The sequence below is a fragment of the Eucalyptus grandis genome, chromosome 5, assembly GCF_016545825.1.
Source record: "Eucalyptus grandis isolate ANBG69807.140 chromosome 5, ASM1654582v1, whole genome shotgun sequence".
NCBI lineage: Eukaryota > Viridiplantae > Streptophyta > Magnoliopsida > Myrtales > Myrtaceae > Eucalyptus > Eucalyptus grandis.
In genome coordinates this window covers 61,758,412-61,777,818 of record NC_052616.1, presented here as the reverse complement: position 1 = coordinate 61,777,818, position 19,407 = coordinate 61,758,412, and the positions used below count along the sequence as shown (strand labels likewise).

The following is a 19,407-nucleotide window of genomic DNA, read 5'->3' as shown; positions in this document are numbered from 1 at the left end:
TGAAGAAATAAATGGGAAATGACAAAGATACCAAATATTTATGAGATTTGATCCAAGCGTCGGTATTTATTCCTAAAAAGAGCTGGCAACCAATAATTCACTATAATTTGAGAATTAGAACTACAATCGCTTACATTTGAGTGTCTCCCACACCTAGATTAAGACCAAATCCAAATATGTTTATAAATAAACACCTTAATTGCTTGTAAAACTCATAGGGCAAATCACCGAGTGTTTAAGCCCATAGCAAAACCCTTCGCACAGCTAATTCAAGAACGTTCATATGTTTTTTCTTTTACTCTTTGTGCGGTGGCCCAATTTCTAATGGAATTACACTATTAGGATTCTCGAGGAAAGGAAACCCAAAAAAGCAAAACTTTGCTTTTAATTTATTTTCTTTTCTCTAACCACTTCCTAACCCCACGCGCTCTCTTTTGTATGACCAAAAAGAAAATTCCAAGTAGGCAATTAAAGTCCATAGGAAATTTGACCGTGAGAGTTCATTGTATATGCTACTGGGCCCTTGGCGGCTGTCCACAGGAAAATTTCTCCATCAATGTTTAATGCGCCGGAGTCTACACGTCCGAACCTCCTAAATTGAACTTAAATCTTTTTCTTACCCAGGTGCCCAAGCAATATCCTCTCAAATCTTTTACATTGCAAAGTCTGGATGTAATCGTGGACACGTCCAACCAAATAAAAAAACTCTCCAATACATACATCATTCAAAGAAAGATTTTTTGGATTTCTTTCTTATCCAATCAGGTTAGATTGCATAGCGGCTCAAAATCAAGACATATTTTAATAATTCTCTACTTTGCTTTGACATTTGTAACTAACTCATAATGTTCATCATCCATGTTAGTTCTCCCAACGCTCGATAGATGTTCACTCTCTATAGATGATAATTGCGCTAAAGTAAAGCTTAAGTTTCGGCAAAGAAACCTATTTGGTCATCTATTTGGTCATCATGTCTAACGGGTTCATTGGAATTGGCCAAGACATCAAGGCAACAAATTACTCGAATCGAAAAGATACTTTTGACTTCTCAGATTAAGAAAAACCTATTACTAGAATCCAATGGATTACGGGTCGCCCGAGCCAACTCCAACGGAGCGGACACCATCCCCACCGCGTAAAAGAATAAATCCAGAAGGATGACTCCAGAGGACACCATCAAAACGAGCCCGATCACGAATGTGACCGGTCCGACGAGCAATGGAGCCAGAGAGATCCCCACGAAGAGCGACGCAAGAGCGGCGGGAGGGACCTGCACTGTCAACGCAATGGCGAAACGCAGCCGCCTCGAAGTGGAGGCGACGATTGGGAGCGCAGACAGGGGAGGAGGGGAACTTCATGATGTGGGCCGTCCGGCTGATTACAATCGCCGGTTGTTCCGCCTCATCTCTCGCCATTCTCAGACGCAGAAGATGAAGAGTGGCGATCAGCGATTGTAATTGACGAGTCCATTCTGCGTTCAAAGTCCGCGTCGCCAGAGCTTAATTTCTCCAGATCTGATACACTTTCTCTAAAGGTAATTTCCCGGCGCTCGATACTACATTGATCGCTTTATTAAGCATAGTGGAGCATGGTGAGCTGTAGTTGTGAAATGATTACAACCTATTTATGGTGTTTAAGTAAAGTGAAGCCATCGGTCGAGCTGAATGCTTCGTTGATCGCGTGATTAATCGCAGTAAAAGCATGGTGACTTCAGGCACTAAAATGATTAAGCTTATTGGTGCTGTTGATTTTGTGAAATCACTGGAAAGCTGGTTAGATCATCCTCAAGTGATGCTTTTGAGTCAAGCGTGACTAGTTTAGATTGACTTTTGCGGTTTTGGTAGGTAAGGGTGACGGTGAAGATGTCTCAAAGCACGATCCGCAAATTGCTGGGGGCTGTCAAAAACCAGACAAGCATCGGCCTCGCGAAGATCGCGGGCAACATGGCGCAAGAGGCCAAAGTAAATATGGTGAAAGCCACGAGCGACGATGATGATCCTGTGGATGAGAATTAGATTCGTCGGATCTTGAATTTGACTTCATACTCCAGCAGATACGTTCATGCATGTGTTTCTGCGCTTTCGAAGCGGCTGAGCAAGACCCACGACTACGTTGTGGCTCTCAAATCCGTAGTGGTCATCCATCGTTTGTTGAATGATGGAGACCCAAATTTCACGAGGAGATAACGTATGCGACCAGGCATGGTGCTAGGTTGTTAAATTTGTCTGATTTTAGAGATGAGGCTCACTCTAGTTCATGGGACCACTCGGCTTTTGTGCGGACTTATGCTATCTATGTATTTGGATTAGAGACTCGAGGTGATTCTGTTTGATAGAAAGAGCGGTGGCAGTGGTCCTAGTGGAAGTGCTAATGGTGGTCGTAGTGTTCACAATGAGGATAGGTATGGGAATCGAGATGATTTTCGGTCCCCACCACGCGAATGATTGTGATTATGGTGATTATGGAGGAGAATATGGTAATTTTGGGGGGATGAGAAGGTCAAGGTCATGCGGGGATATGAGCAATGGTGTGGCTGTGAAAGAAGGGAAAGAAGATAGAAGGGTAGTGACTCCACTGAGGGAAATGAAGCAAGAAAGGATTTTTGGCAAAATGGGCCACTTGCAAAGGCTATTGGACTGGTTCTTGGTGTGCAGGCCCACTTGTTTGACAAAGAATAGCAGCTTGATCTTAGTTGTATTGTACACTATTGTGAAGGAGAGTTTTTAGGTATATGCTGATATCTGTGAGGTTTTGGCTGTTTTGCTTGATAAGTTTTTCAATATGGAGTACTAGGATTGCGTCAAGGCTTTCGATGTTTATGCTAGTGCCGCTAAGCAAATTGATGAGTTGATTGCATTTTACAATTGGTGTAAAGATACAAGGGTGGCAAGATCGTCCGAATATCCTAAAGTGCAAAGGATTACTAGTAAGTTGTTGGAGACATTGGAGGAATTTGTGAGAGATTTCCATTGCTATTGCAAATTGACTAAGTACATTTTTGGGTGCAAACTGCACCTTAACATCCATTGCTATGAACTCAATGGAGGAGAAATCTTCACAAGTACTTTTTAAAAAAGGGTATCAATTTTTAGTTTTTTCATTAGGTTATGATATTGCATTATTGCACACGAAATGCAAGAGTACATCCTAATATTATCCAATGATAACCTGAACATAAAACTCATTCAAGATAGAGACGCTCATGGCAAATAAGGATGATCTAAAAAGACGACAATTTAGGTGTATCCAATATTTTCTCCCAATTGCATGGGTCACTTGAGCCGTATGATGTTCTTGGATAAGTTATTTTTTTTCTTTTACATGATTAATGCAATAATCGTTTCAAATTTCAGTAATTAATTTGTGATATGGTGCTTGTATAAGAGACAGCACACTTAACCATTCAAGGTCACAAAGAGCGCAGATTATACCACTCCTATAAAATCTTCCATCAACCAATACTTTCTTTTTTCCTATTTTTAAGTGGATCAAGAACATCAAATGACTATGGATTTGATGCTAACATCCATACTACTGAGATTCTTGCTGGAAACTTTTACCACATAGCATAGCCATAAATGTTACCACAGAACACAAATAATAAATCCTCAAATCAAGTCACTGATTCCAACAGCACTGGGTCCAGAAAAAAGTTCATCTCTCACATATGGTATTGTTTTCCTCATAGTTAACTTCAATGGAGTGGGCCCTTTGCCGGCAAGTAATAGCAAACACTTAAACATTCTGAACTCTACAATAATTATTTGGTCCAACTAATGCGCACAGACCTGCTTTATCCTTAGAATGCACAGTGAAAACTCGTATCTTAACTTTGACAGCTTCACGCTTTTCCATGCATATGGCGGCATGGTAAGAACCTGCTAATTTAGCAGAGTGAATTGCCAATTGCTACTGAAGCTATTAAGGTCGTCAATAGAATCCACAATTATCTTACCTGGAGCATATTGTAAAGTGACATGCAGACTCTAGAATTCCAAAATTTTTGCCAAAAAGACAAAGATCTTCCAGTAAAAGAATTCCATCTCCCAAATTATCCCCCGTTCTGAAGAAGATTCAGTACCACAATCAAAATCAGCTTATTGAAAATTTACGAAGAGGTGCGCAGCGAGACACCCAACTTCTGCGAAAATCAAGCATATAATTCATCAACATTACACTCCCCGAGGAAAACTTTGATGCTTCTAGGCGATCCACAACTGCCCTCAGCAATCATTGCTCTGTTGTAGGCAGCCATGTGAGCGATGATCTTGTAGATCATTTAAATATGCATCCACAAGGCCATAGAAAAGGATTAGCTAAATTCAAAAGTTGTGGATTGCTAAATTGTGCCTAGGATTGGGCAGATTACCTCTTCAGGAGCATGGCAATGTTCAGCTACTTCTTCAAGAGTCAGAGGCTCGACAAGCTCCTTGTAAGTGAAAAATGCAACACCAAGGCAAAATTAACAAAGCTATCTGAATTTCAAGAAAATGAACCAGAAACCCATTTCTCAAGAGCTTATAGTTTCCATCTTAGTAGAGCTTGTTCTAGTAAGATATCTGGTCTCGTTGAGTACAGCCAACACCCATTTCTGAAGAGCTAATACTTCTGTTGCTGCCTTTTTCCCAGCTTCGACACCTAAGAATTTCAATCGCACATGGGGGCCAAGAAAAAAGACAGCCAGTTGGATGATTGATTGGGTTTCTTGACTCAAAGAGAGGCCAGACATATTCTCAATAGCAATAAGCACAAAACATATAGCAATAATCTAATTTAAATAAGAATTATAAGGTAAACTATTTATCAGGTTGATGATAGGCATTAATATTAACTAGTGAGGTGTATATCCCAACTGCTCGCTCATACAATGCTATAAGAGCCCCCACTGATTTAGGGGTCACTTCTTTGACAGTGACTGTTATAAACTCACGATCATTGGCATACAGAGCAAACCCTATCCCCTATAGAAGTTCACCATATCTAAAAGAGATCAATTGTAGAAAACAACCGAGTGACTATAAGTAAATCACCCACTGAACTCATGTCTCCTTTCCAAGAGAAGTGTGAGATCTTAAACTTCAGAAACAATAAACATAGGAACTTCAGCTATTGCTAGAATCTTCTTAAAGGTAAATTTTAGTAGCACTTGTTGCAAACTAACCTGAAGCATTCCAAACAGATAGTCACTACAGGAAAGACCTGGTTCAAGCTCCCAATCATGACCAGGTGGTCTATCACGAAGCACTTCAATGAATGTTCCGAAGAAGTTGTGCACACCCTCTCTCAGATGTTTTATGTAGCTATATGGAAATTAGACAATAACGTACATCAGGAATAATCACGTCACTGGCATGTAAAAGTAGTAGTGCCATTACTTTATCAAAAAATAACTTAGGTATGCTGATATGTGCTTCCTTTATTTCCATAAACAGTATGCCCTTGATTGAAATGTGAAATGAACAATTTGAGATTTAACATTTTGGAAACTAGAGATGGAGACGAAACTCCCTATTTTCACCCAAAAAATAAACACATACTGATTGCCATCCGGGTCAAATTGCTGTAGATACTGACTGAATAACAGAAGGCTGTCTTTGTAAGGAAGAATTACCATGTCTTGACAGAAGCAATTTAAAAAGTACCAACGGCAATAAATTCTGGATGGTGTTCATAAAGTAAATGACAATTCACATATGCACACAAACCTTGTTATATACTTTAAAAGTCAAGAAGACATCAACACAAGATTTAGTCTCTAATAGACTCAAACGGGCATGATAAAGCGCATACATGATGAGGTTTCATCTTAACCTTAACGCTACAAAACAAGCATGATTTCAGTCACCTATGAACATGCAAAAATCCAACGAAAAATCTCACATACAGAACATGCAATGATGAATATTTTTCGTTAAGAGTTTGAAACTCAATTAAGAACATGCGAGTTGTGACAAAAATAGTAAAACAAACATGCAACATATAAGGTTTATTTTTCTGTAACACCCATTTACCTTAATGCATGCAATCGATGCATTAAACGATATCAAAACTTTGCAAATCATGCATCAATTGAAAACATACAATATGCGTTTCATCTTTCATGATGGACTTGATGTTGAACAAGGTCAATTACATGTCCAATTCTTCTTAAATCCATTTCAGATCAAGATAGGCAGATTGACCCTATCTCAAATCTGAGGGGTTTTGACCTAGCTAACATGTCCAAAAATTCCAAAAACATTACAGGACATACTCAAGACAATAACAAACAACTTTCATGAAGACAAGTTTTTCCAGAAGTCAACACAGAAAGCAGCGCAAAAATAGCAAAAGTTGAAGTCAGAACTAAAACAGAACCAAAAACTGACCTAAACTACTGCAGAATCGCACATTTTCAGAGGTATTTTTCGAGGGCCAAACATCGCTCAATTGGGGTTTGCGACCTATCAATTCAAAGCTAGTGATGTGCATTTTAAAAGTCTAAGAGAACTCGAACTAAGATCAGGTCATTTCAGACCTCATTTTGGCCAAAACATCTGATCAGTCCAGTAGATACGAAAATGTAGATTCAAGCCTAAACAAGTTTAATCATCCAAGTTCATCAAGAACAATCAATCAAGTTCAAGTTTGAGCAACTCATCAATGAGCATATGAACATAGCATATATCTCTAAGATTGAACCTTAGCCCCGACCGGTTAATCCAGCCTCGCTTCACGTGGTTCGAGATAAAGTACATTACCTTTTACGCGTTTTCGTTGATTGTAGACGTCGTCGATCGAATCAAGCTCTTCGGAACGCACACGGATCTTCAGAATCACGATCAGATAGTCACAGACCACCGAGGGAACCGAATCGAGGTCGGTTGAACTGCCGGTTCGAAGCAAACGTCGGAATTGGTTCAAAGTTGGATCGGTCTTGATTCACCGATGGAGATTGGACTGTCGGAGGAGATCCAGCAGCCGATCCGCCGATCCATAACTACGGCGAGGTCAGGGACCTCTGGAGCTACTGATCGAGAGCGGTTGGAGGCTCCTCAGAGCACTGGCGGCCTTCGGTTTAGCCTGGAACAGAATCGGTCCTACTTGGACCGGTTTTGGACTCTCCGACGAGATCGGGCCACCGAAGGTATTCCGATGGCTGATCTATTAGTTCCCAACCACGGCAAGGTCAGGAACAAACTCAGGGATAGATCGGCGGGGTCTGCTTCGCCGATCTCAGTAGCCGAACCGGCAGTCGAGCTGGTAAACTTGAAAACCGACTTGATCGTCGGTTCTGTGAACTGACCATAACAAATCGGTTTAAGCCCATCAATCAACCGCCGGAGATGGCGCTTTTCATCAGGGGATGAAGGAGGAGAATGAGAGGGACCGTCGGGGGCTAGGCGGCGTCCGGTGGGCCGCCGGCGTGAGGCCAACGAGCTAGAATCGACGTGCGACCAGTTTGGTTGGCAAGAAAAGGGAGGAAGGAGGAAATGGTGGGAAACAACAAAGAGATGAGAGAGAAACTTGAAGAGAGAGGAAATTTCATGCAAATCAGGACCCATTAAAAATGGAGGGAAAATGGGTAGATATATACCCTCTCCAAAATCAAGCAATTTCAACCGTCGATTCAATCTAACAATCGAAATCGTAATCCAACAGTCAAAATTCGATTTTGAGATGTCGGGTAATCAATCTAGTGAGTTTGATTTGCGAAAACCCGAGTTAAAATTGAGATTGCATCAAAATGTCCACTTAGGAGTCAAATTGCAATTTTATGAGATTCGATGATTAATTTGCAAAATTTTAAGAAATTAAAGGTGCATAAGTGATATTGACACAATGAGGATCCCAGAATCAATCACTGGAGGTCCAAAATCGACTGGCAAGCAACCAACCGGCTAGAACCACTGCCAATCAATCAGATTAGTAGACTGGTTCACTCCTATTTGGTGGCTCTTGACCTTTTTGGTCTGATTTTGGCCATTTTGCTTGCTTGGGACCCTCGTGGGTTCAAAATTTATGCAATTTGGTCATTGAAAATAATATTTACCTTATTTGAGAGGAAACTGGCCCATTGTGATTCAATTAGGTCAATCAAACTTTATGAATGTGATTTAGAGATCTTTTATTGACTTAATCGAATGATTGTCATGAAAGGCAATAGGTCAAAACCATATTCTTTGAATCGAGTCTAAATGGCTAAAATGATCAAATTTGTAATTCAATGGATAAAATTGTAAATTGATTGAAATTGACTTAAATTAATATCACAGTTGTCTTATCTAATTAATCACCCATGTGTAAGATCACCTAATATGTTCAAATTAATCTCGAATTGGAGTGCTCGAGCTTATGTAAAAAAATAATTTAGGTATAATATCAAAATTGGACCTAGATTTATGAAATTAAATCATAACCTTCAATGGATCAATTGAATTTTGCCAATTAAAGCCTAATTGCTTGACTTTCTTATACTTGAAAGAGTAAAATTCTTCAAATCGAGAAATCCTGATGCAAATCTCCCTAAAATTGATTTTGGATTTGGAATTATCTTATGAAAATGAGTGAAGAACAACCGTCCGTTCGCAATTCATAAATAATCGATTTTGGCCCCTAATTATGGTTCAAAATAGCGATTTGTATTTTGATTGAGCATTTCGTGAAACAAAATGCATGAGCAGATTTAAAATAGTCCTTAAACCAAATGTTAAATAATGAACTATACCTAATTATGATTATAATAAAAGTAATTTGATTTTTGGCTAATTTAGAACCTAAAACCAAAAAATTGGAAAACACAAGGTTCTTAATCGATTTTTGCAAAATTTTCTACATCAAAGTCAAATTGTATTAAAAAAAAATGTATTTGAGAATTTTTTATTTTTTCAATTTTTTGGTCAAAGATTTGACTAAAAGTCAACATTTTAGTTAACTTTTAATTTCACTTCTATCACTGAGAAGTTTGAGTCATTTAATTTATATGTCATTTGTTCAGTCTACTGATCAACTTGCCGATGTGTTACTAAATGATCAAAGGTTAAATCATTTCATACTATTTTAGTCAAGTTGGGCATGAGTGATATCTATGCTCCAACTTGAGGGGAAGTGTTGAGAGTATTTGGCCAATGGAATATATTTGCCTATGTCCTTTATTATTTTATGTATGATGGTAATAAGAGAGATATTGTAATTTTGGGCTCTTCGCTTTATTATGAATAGATAGCTTGGTTGGGGTCACATCGACCCAACCAAGCATTTCCCACAATTTTTTTAGGTCTCCTAACATATTAGAATTCTAAAGATAGATCATTGGTAAGACATCATGAAACAAAGGAATAAGACTTAGAATAAGACTCAAGAAAATGGGGATGACCGCCCATCATACATCCAAAAGAGCCTGCAAATTTGTTATCAAGAACTAATTGCGTATCCTCAAACTTCATTCCTTGTTCAAATCCTTTTGATCTAGCGGCATGAAGGGGCGAGAGAAGGGCAGAAAAAATGATAGACTTAGGTATGACCAGAAGCTTTCCTCCTGCATATATTCTAGTGCATCAGCGACACTGCAACCTGTTTGGATTAGCGTCAGATATAGCGCGAACAATCCTGCCACAGTCGAAATTCCGACTGTCCAGTTGCTGAAGTAGTAATGAACGAGGCGCCCTCTGAGCTTCGCGCGAGCGCTAATGAAGTAGACGTCAATGTCTTCGCACACCACTTTGTGCAGATACGACTCTTCGCCATTCCAGTCCACTTCTCTGCACAGCTTGTTCACCAGATTCGCCGCCTCTTCGTTACTTCCGAGGGAGTGGTGGACTATGCCTTTGTAATGGAGGATTTCCACATCGTCCGCCGAGCTCACAAGCCCGTCAAAGAAGAACAGATATGCCGTCGCGTCGGGTTTGCATTTCTTGTGGCATTGCTCTAAGGCCACCATGTTGCGGAACAAGGTGCCTCTGTGATCGTCGATGTGGAGTGGCGGAATCTTCAGGAACCTTCCCTCGGATTGGACGTCAAATGCCCTGTCATTGGGTGATTTCTCAAGGACTACTCCTGCTTCCTTCAACACAGTTACAGATCGGATCATGTGCGGTTGCCTTTTCCGGTCCTGATCCTGAATCTCCGGGAGAATGCTGGATCGGAAAAGATCAAGAAAGTGACAAGCCCCATTCATCGCGGTGGCACCGGCAGCATTCGTATGGGAGTCCCTCTGCAGTAACGGATTGAAGAACTTCAAAGCGAGGTCTTGTAGGGAAAGAATCGAGTATTCACATTGAGAATTGGCATAGACCAATTTGAGTAATTTGTGTAGAACTATCATTGGGAGCTGGTTCTCAAGCTTGATTAAATCGCGGTGCAGCGTTGGCAACATCCACCTTTGAAGAAGGGATGAAGAAGAACAGCCGCCGACCTCCCTCAGGAGCTGCAGGATGAAGCAGCCATCGATGGTCATCATCTCAGTGAACTCGTCTCTGCTCAGCTTAACATCGTCTGCGTAACAACTCCTAGCCCTCGGCTCTAGTTTCTCCATTGCCGAAATCACTCTGTCTAGTTCGTCTCCACCTTCTTGTCTTGACTTGAAAACTCTATGGAAAATTTTTAGCTTTACCTCCTCCATTTCTTTCAAGCGTTGATCTCCACGATGATAAGGGCCGATCGATACAATGCTTGGATCATATGCCTTTGCCTCTACTTGACGCAGTTTTGTGGGGACTCGGTAGATGCAGACATTGTTGCTCTCTTCAGGAATCTTGGCATTCAATTTCTCTAGCAGTGAGGCTTTGCAATTCTCATGCACTTGTGATGAGGTTGAGGCACATCTCCTGAAGAAAGCTTCAAAGTTTCTTCTCTTGCATGACATCTGCAGATACAGCTGCTTCAACCCCCAAACGTTTCTACCTGCCATCTGCAAAATTGAGTTCTTGGGTTTGGAGGGAGGTGGGAAAGACTCTTTAAGCAGGAGGAAGTCAACAGGTCAATTCATTTCTATTTTTCTTTCTGGGCAACAGAGGGAAATGCAGAGATGAATTGTTCGTTACTTCCTGCATTAGACTTCTCAAAGCCAATGAAAGCACGATCTTTTAAATAAGAAGACCAAACCCAAGATCTGGGATTCACAAATTACTAAATTGATCCCATACCTAACTCATTTTTGGCTTGTAGCAGGAAGTTTCTCCATCATCTGTTTGCTCTCTTTTCTTTTAAAGTTCTTGCTTTAGTCCCATTTTAATTCAATTAATGCAGCACCCTTGGATTTAACTCACTTGAGTTAGTGTTCTTTGACTCATTTCATACCAAAATTTACAATACAAATAGTCACTTTTCAAGAAAGTCACTCATGCTGTCACGTCAAAAAATGTCTCTTGAAAATTAAGTTCTTGCTCTGCGCATATAATCCAGGAATGATCTTCCCTTGTTGGATGGGCATACCTCGTTCGCCATTCTAAAAATTTACCGGGAGTCTCTCTTTGTTTGGGTGCTCTTGCCCTGGCGACTGATCCTGCTTCATCTTTTGGTGAGCAGATATACACTTTTCCTAAGAGGAGCATGGGGAATAATGTAGTTCCCAATTTTTTTTTTTAAATTGATCTTGTGAATTAATTCTAGTTTGATATATTATCCATGAATGCTTTTATTTTATTCGGTGTGCAATTTAGTTCGTTCTTACCCCTTCACCATTCTGGAAGCCTTCATTGAGTTGCTTTTTATGCAAAACCTCTCACCTAGCGTTCACTTCCCACTCTTGTTTGAGTTTCTGGTTACAATTAATAAGAGGTTAATACCAAGAGAAAAATTAGTGCAACTATGATAAAACTCTAAATTGATCCATTTATTATAAATTTATCTCAAATTAATTTTTTAACTTTCAAAAATCTAAACTAATGTATTTATGACAAATTTACCCTATATTAATTTCCGTTAGTCCAAAAAAATCTAAAACCGATACACCTATGAGGCTATGACAAATAGAGAGTAAAACTACAAATTGGTACACCTATCAATTATTACATATTATCCAACTTAGCATTTTAATGGTAAAATTTAATGAAAATGAACAAAAAGTAAATTTATCATAAATGTATCAATTTAAAAAAAAAAATTATAATTAAAAAATTAATTTATAATAAATTTATTATAAATATATCGATTTGAGATTTTCGTGATATTCTCGTGCTTTGAAAATAAGCTAAATCCCATTGCTAGAATCATATGGGAGTGTCACGTCAAGGTTGACCAACAAAATGTAACAAAAATGAACTGATTGCAAGGACTTTCAGTACTTTCTTTTTTTATGGTCGGGAGGTTTTCAGTTCTTCGAAAGGTACTCTTTTGTTGGCAAGAGGGCTGAGAAACTAACATTGACGAGGCGTGTACCAGTTCTCGGAATCCCAAGAGTAGAATTTGTTGCATGACAATCATTAAAAAAAAAAAATCATTTTCTAGAAAAGGAAGAACTATAGTTGGTAAATTGCATGTGAAATTTTCCCTAATTTTTGCCCAGTTGCATGGAGCTTCTTGAACTCTTGATGTTGAAACCTAGCCACTATCCATAAGTACAGCATAAAAAAATTGAAATGTGCCTGATCAGGAGATGAGATATCACCGTATACAATAGAGTAGAAAGAGCTCCGTGATGATTTTGGCATAGAATTGAAACCCGAGCTAAATTCAATGCTTTTTTAAAGGAATTCAGCAGATCAGAAAAAGAAGAGTCACATTCACCTAAACAATTTTTTGGCAAATTCGCCAAAGTGGGGCTTAGAACTTTATACAATTATTGCCACACCACAGCATACAGTAATGTGAACCTCATAACCATATACAATTATTGGCCTTATCTTTTTTCTCGAGTGGGCCAGTTGTAACCGCGCTTTCAGAAGCTTCCTAGTAGTATGGCCAATTGCCACTATCCCATTGACCATTTTTTCAGTAACCAAAGAAGTCTTCTTGGCTCCATCTCATTGGTGCTCTTCTCTTGTCTCACTCTGCCAAAAGCAATGCAACTTTTCAATCTTCATCTTTTCTGTCGTTGAAGATATCAGATAGCAGGAAAAAGAAGAAGAGACGATAATTTGCAACTTCGCTGAGCAATGGATCAGCAAAACAAGGCGATGCAGAGAGCTCCTTCAATTTCATCTTGCTTCCCGGAGAGGTTTTCCAGTGTTTCACCAAGATATGAGCACGAGCACGAGCACGAGAATTAGAGAAAAGGAGAGAAGAATTGTTCGTTACTTCCGGCAGTAGACTTCTCAAAGTCAATGAGAGCTTGATCTTTTAAACGAGATGTCCAGTGCCCAGATCTGGGATTCACAAATTACTAAATCGATTCCATAACTAACTCATTTTTGGCTTGTAGCATGAAGTTTCTTCATCTTCTGTTTGCTCTCTTTTCTTTATAGTTCTTGCCGTAGTCCCATTTTAATTCAATTAATGTGGCACTTATTAATCTAACTCCGCTGAGTTTGTGTTCTTTAACTCATATCATACTAAGATTTACGATACATAAAGTTAATTTCCCAAAAGGTCACCCATGTGGTCTCATAAAAAAAAATCTCTTGTGCAAAATCATTGATTCGTTGTCCATCTTCCAATGCTTTTAATTTGACTTCTTGAATTAAAGAATCTTGCTTTCCTTCTTTTTGTCATTTTTTTCCTTATTTTCTCAATATCTCATTATGCTGCATGAACAAATAAAATTTGAATAAATAAAAAGATAACCAAATATTTTCTCACAGATATTATATTATTTGTTGTATAAAATAGGTAAAATAATTCTATTTTTATAAAGTTATCATTTAAAGTGCCGCTAAATTCAAATTATAAACTAGGGCTGAGCGGTTCCTGAGTTACCCGGAACCGGAACCAACCGAGGAGGGTCCGGTTCGGTTCCCGGTTCCAAGGGGACCGGTTCCTTTTTCTAGGAACCGAACCGAACCGGAACCTGTTTCGAACCGAACCGGAACCGGTTACTTAGGGCAGAAAAACTCTAATGGGACCTTGGATGTTCTAGTGACTTGTATGTGATGTTCTAGTTGAATTTTGGCTTTGGTCTCTAAATGAAAGTTGTAAAGGACTTCTTGGAGTATAACATATTCAAATTTGGGACAAAACAAACAAGTATAAGTAGGTGAAATCGTTATTCTTTGGAAAGACTGGATCTGGAGATTTTGGGACCGACCCTTGATGAATTCATGGACTGTAAGGCAACCTTTTTGTCGAAATTTTACTTCGGTTTCTTAACAAAAGTTGTAAAGGACATCCTGAGGTACAACATATCAAAATTGTAGAGAAAAAAAACAAGAATAGATAGGTGAAATCGTGGTCCTTTAGAGATGGTTAGATCTGGAATTACGGTACTACGAACAGGGATTTTAACCGTCCATATTTAATTATCTAGGACGAATTTGACTTAGATGTTTTCATGACGTATCTACCTTATGGTCTTGGATATCACATAGTCGAATTTCATAATTTCTGAAGGTCATTTGGGCATTTAATCGGAAATTTTTCTAAAACTGTGCAATCTGATGTGTTCAGATCTTGTAAGTTGCAATGCGTGGACTATATCATTTTTGTATGAGGTTCTTTTGAAAATGTGTTCTGCATGAAATATCTCTCTTCATGTCTTCCCTACAACATATTTAAATTTCGTAATTTTTGTAGTTCATTTGCCTATTTAACCAAAAATGTTTCAAAAACTGTGCAAGTAGAGAATAGGAAAAGTAAATCGATTTTATCTTTTAATCCAGAATGAATTGGACTACGATTTCTCATGAAACTTGTACCTCTAGGTCTTAAATACAACGTGTCCAAATTTCAGAATTTTCTGAGTTCATTTAAGGGTTTAATCGAAATTGTTTTCAAAACTTGTACCTCTAGACATTCTTGTTCTAGTGGTGTTTTATTTCTACTTTCTAGTTTGCTATTTGTTTTGAAATTTCTAATTATATTCTATTATTGTTGTGCAATGCGAAGTTAATGTATCAAGATAACATGTCAATGGGAAGTTACCGTGTAGTATACACGTACATTATAGTTTTTTTTGGTAACGTACGCATACGTTATATTTTTTTTAGTAACGTGCATGCACGTTATAGCTTTTTTTGGTAACGTGCGTATATGTTATATTTTTTTTCGTAACATGCGCATATGTTATAGTTTTTTTTTTTGGTAACGTGCGTGTACGTTATAGTTTTTTTTATAACGTGCGCGTACGTTATAGTTTTTGGTAACGTGCGCATATGTTATAGTTCAAATCTGAAAAAAAAAAAAAAAAAAAAAAAAAAAAAAAAAAAAAAAGGAACCTGTTGGAACCTGGAACCTATGACAAGGTAGGTTCCAGGTTCTTAGTTCCCACGGGTAGGTTCCAGGTTCCTCATTTTGAGGAACCTATACCCGATGGTAGGTTCCAGGTTCCAGACGGAACCGAACCGGAACCTGGAACAGCTCACCCCTATTATAAACCAGTCTCAAAATTGAAAATTACAAATGATATCCATCAATCGATATCAAGCTCTAAGGACTCTAACCATATAAACTAGGCGTGAAATTTCGCATGGACATTACAAAGAAAAGTAAAAATATCGTCTTGTAACGGGCTTGACTTGAACCTTGAAAACACATGACGTGGGAACTATTTTTTAGGGCAAATGTCTTAATTTGAATGACCAAGTGAGGTAGTTTGATAGTGCCACCCTCAATGATTTACTAAGACTCGTCAAGAGCTCTGATGAGTTCTCAAGCTATTTAGCCAAGGTGATCTTCGCCTTCTCGATCGGCAGCAACAACTATGTCGGCAGCTACCTCAATTCAATTCTTCACAACGCGAGCAAAACTTATGAGCCTCAGCTATTTGCAAAGCTCCTCGTTGCTTCACTTTCTGGGCATCTAGACATACTTGTTGATTCCACCAACATGCTGATTTCATGACTAAATTTCTAGGAAAATGTATTAGTACTTAGCATGTCCACGCATCCATGCATCTAAGTTTTTTTTTTTTTTTTATCAGCAAACATCATCGCTTGATTTACTATTTCATATGAGGGAAAATAACACTTAGAACATCAGTGCATAGAAGATCAAATAAAGTAGGGGGGGTTAGAAATCCAGTTCGAGGGTAAGATGTTGTTTCGGCATGCCTTCGCTATCCAATCCGCAGATCGATTTGTGCTCCTGTTGTAGTGGGCCAGTGAAAGGCCCGGGAGATGACCAAGTTTTGCTTGGGCCCGGTTCACGATCGGTTGCAGTTCCCAACTCAGTTCAGTCGAAGTCTTCAAAGCGTGCACTAAAGGCAAACAGTCAGAGTGTACTTGAGGAGAGAGAAATCCGCGGCTTTCGACAAATTTTAGGGTTTCTTCCATCGCAATCGCCTCCACCTGAGAAGCCGAAGTAGCCTCGACTGGCTTCGCAAATCCGTCCATGAGGAAGCCTCTGTGATCTCGACAAACACAGGCGATGGCAGCTCTATGTCGAGGAAGTTCGCTCGCTTCGCTAGGTGCTTCGTTGATGTCTAGATCGGGATCAAAAGATGCGTCGATGTTGATTCGAATCGAACCTGGAGGAGGTGGACACCAGGATTCATATAAGATTTCGATATTCTTCTTGCTTTTTGATTTGTCGTTTAGACCTCTGTAGCTTTCTGCGAACGCCTCTGCTCTAGCTATTGTTGCTTGCGGTCTTGGGATTTGATGGCTAAAAATCGACCAATTTCTTTCCTTCCAGATACTCCATAGTACTACCGCTATGTGGTTAAAATTTCCTGAGATAACTAGATTCTGTTTTATGCTGCAGATCCAGTCTTCGAATCGGGTAAGGCCAAACCTGGATATCCGTAGATGCAGAGGGGCTGAATTCCATGCCTTGGCTGTCCATGGGCAGAGGAGAAAAGTGTGCTCAAGCGTTTCTGCTTCCAGTTTGCAGAGGGGGCATAAAGGAGAAGGTACGATCCTTCGGTAGTGCAAATTTTCCATTGTTGCTAGGGCATTGTTACATGCATTCCAGAGGAAATTTTTTATTTTGGGTGGGGTTGTGGACTGCCAAATGTATTTCCAAAGGTTGAGATTGGCTGTGTAAGATGAGGTTGCTTGTGTATTCTGTGATAAATCAAAGGCGTTTCTGAATATGAAATAATCGCTCTTTATTGAATAATTTCCTGATTTTGTGTGCATCCATACCAGTTGATCCTCTTCATTAGGTAAGCCAATGGGTGTGGCTAAAATTTCTCGTACCCTTCTTTCGTCAAACATTGAGTGTAAAAGAGGTTCGTTCCATCTACCTGTACCTGGATTTATAAGATCTGAGACTTTGCCTGGTTCTTGGTTTGATGCTGGGCCTCCTATGGGGCCACTTTTTAGCCATCTCTCTGTTATAATTGATGTTTTTTTTTTCCATTGCCTATCATGTGCATCACCTGAGGAGCAACCGAATCCCTTGCCTTGATGATACTCTGCCAACCCCACGAGGGTCGTGATCCTCTGCCAGCATGCCAAAAGTCACCATGTGAGTAATACAGCCCTTTCAATAATTTAGTTACCAGTGAGTCTGGATTTTTAATTATGCGCCACATCTGTTTTGCTAGCATTGTTGTGTTGAAAGTCTGTAAATCCTTAAAACCCAAACCCCCTTCACTCTTCCTGGTTTTTAACAAATCCCACTTCTTCCAGTGAATGCCAGCCTTTTTCTCATTGCTTTTCCACCAAAACAATGCAACCTTTCTCTCAATTGCTTTGCAAATCGATATAGGAATTTTGAATATTGACATAGCATATCGAGGGATTGCTTGTATTACTGCTTTCGGAAGTATTTCCTTTCCTACTTTTGATAACAGTTTTTCCTTCCAGCTATCCAGTTTGGAGTTGACCCGAGCTAAGATCCATGCGAACATGTCCTTCTTGGATTGCCCCCAGTCTGAAGGTATGCCCAAATACTTGCATGTCTTTGTGATTTCTGGTACTCGAAGGGCTGATGCCATGTTTCTCTTTAGAGCTGTAGGACATCCTTTACTAAAGTAGATACCCGATTTGTTGAGATTAATTGCCTGACCAGAGGCAAAACAATATTGATTTAAGATACTAGCCAAGTTCTGACATTCAACAATTGTTCCGTGCATGAAGAAGATAGAATCATCAGCAAAAAGTAGATGGGACAGAGTAGGGCAGTGGTTGTTCAACTTGATTCCAGTAAGTGAACCTTCCTGAACAGCTTTCTTCATTAGGATGGATAGCACATTGGCGACGATGATAAAGCGGTAAGGTGAGAGAGGGTCTCCTTGGCGTAAGCCACGGGTAGGTTTGAAGAAAGGTAAAGGCTCTCCATTTAAATTTATGCTGAAAGATATTGTGCTCACACATTACATGATCCTCTATATCCATAGGTCACATAAACCTAATTTTGTTAGACAGGCCTTAAGAAAATCCCGCTCGATGCGATCGTACGCCTTTTGCATGTCTAGTTTTAAAACTGCTTGAAATTTTTTCTTCCTATTGCTGGTTCGTAGTCTATGTAGCACCTCCTGAACCATCAGTATATTATCCTGAATCTGCCTACCTCCCACAAAAGCACGATGTTCCTCTGCAATGATGTGTGGTAGAATTGGTTTGAGCTTGTTTGTGAGTACTTTGGAAATGATTTTATATAGGAAGTTGCGAGTCCGATAGGCGATCTCGCTCCAAAGCTTTTTCAGGTTGTGGGACTTTGGGAATCAGTGTAATGAGTGTTCTGTTTAATGCAGGATCTAGATGACCAGAGTTGAAGAATAGCTGTATTTCTTGGAAGATCTCCTTAGAGATTGCTGACCAGTTCTCTTTGTAGAAGATGCCATGAAACCCGTCGGGACCGGGTGCCTTGGAAGCTCCCAGCTGCTGCATAGCTGTGGTGATTTCCTCCTCGGTAAGTGGAGCCATCAAGGTATGATTCATCTAGTCATCTACTAAAGTAGGGATGAGTTGTATGATAGGTTGCCAATCGCGGAAGCCCACTGATGTATATAGATTTTTGTAAAACTGTGCTGTCATCCCCTGTATCTGTTTTTCCCCTCGAACCCATACTTCACTCTCATTTTTCAGTATTGTTATCTGATTTATACTTCTCCTCTGAATTGTCGTCGTATGAAAAAATCGTGTATTTCTATCGCCCCACTTTATCCAGCTAATTCTTGACCGCATACCCCAATACATCTCCTCTTGACGCCATAGCTTATCAGTTTCTTTAGTAATCTCTTTCTGTTGAGCTGATTCTCCAGTGATTTGAGTGTTGTTCATTAGGTTCTGGAGTTCCCCTTTTAGCCAGGTGACCTTCTTCTTTGCATGGCTGAATTTGCTCTTGCTCCACTGTATCAACTTCTGTTGTACTTGCTTCAGTTTGTCCACCAAGGTAAGATCCTTTGTGGCAGGGTCATTCCAGGTATCAGTGACTATGTTTTTGCTT

General features: G+C 39.5%; 2 protein-coding genes and 1 pseudogene across 5 annotated transcripts; 1 reads left to right on the top strand and 2 right to left on the bottom strand.

Annotated features, from left to right (window-relative positions):
• Positions 1–1,100: 1,100 nt before the first annotated feature.
• LOC120294103 lies at positions 1,101–3,072 on the top strand (annotated as a pseudogene).
• Positions 3,073–3,543: 471 nt separating this feature from the next.
• LOC104445798 (glucose-6-phosphate isomerase 1, chloroplastic-like) lies at positions 3,544–7,528 on the bottom strand. 4 transcript variants are annotated; one of them, XR_005550843.1, is made up of 4 exons: positions 6,741–7,528; positions 5,162–5,300; positions 4,370–4,638; positions 3,544–4,267 (listed from the first exon to the last, which is right to left on the bottom strand). XR_005550843.1 is itself a non-coding variant. In XM_039311960.1 (4 exons), exons 1-4 carry the CDS (start codon positions 5,476–5,478, stop codon positions 4,151–4,153), a joined length of 399 nt encoding a protein of 132 aa, XP_039167894.1. In that variant the 5' UTR covers positions 5,479–5,532; the 3' UTR covers positions 3,544–4,150. The 4 variants fall into 4 exon arrangements, 2 of the variants coding, with proteins under 2 accessions (XP_039167894.1, XP_039167895.1); XR_005550844.1 differs by having other exon boundaries at positions 3,544–4,141; XM_039311960.1 differs by lacking the exon at positions 6,741–7,528 and adding an exon at positions 5,396–5,532 and having other exon boundaries at positions 4,370–4,429.
• A 1,893-nt stretch (positions 7,529–9,421) lies between these two features.
• LOC104447704 (UPF0481 protein At3g47200) lies at positions 9,422–10,888 on the bottom strand. Its single transcript, XM_010061415.2, has one exon. The coding sequence runs from the start codon at positions 10,886–10,888 to the stop codon at positions 9,422–9,424; it is 1,467 nt and encodes a 488-aa protein (XP_010059717.2).
• Positions 10,889–19,407: the final 8,519 nt, after the last annotated feature.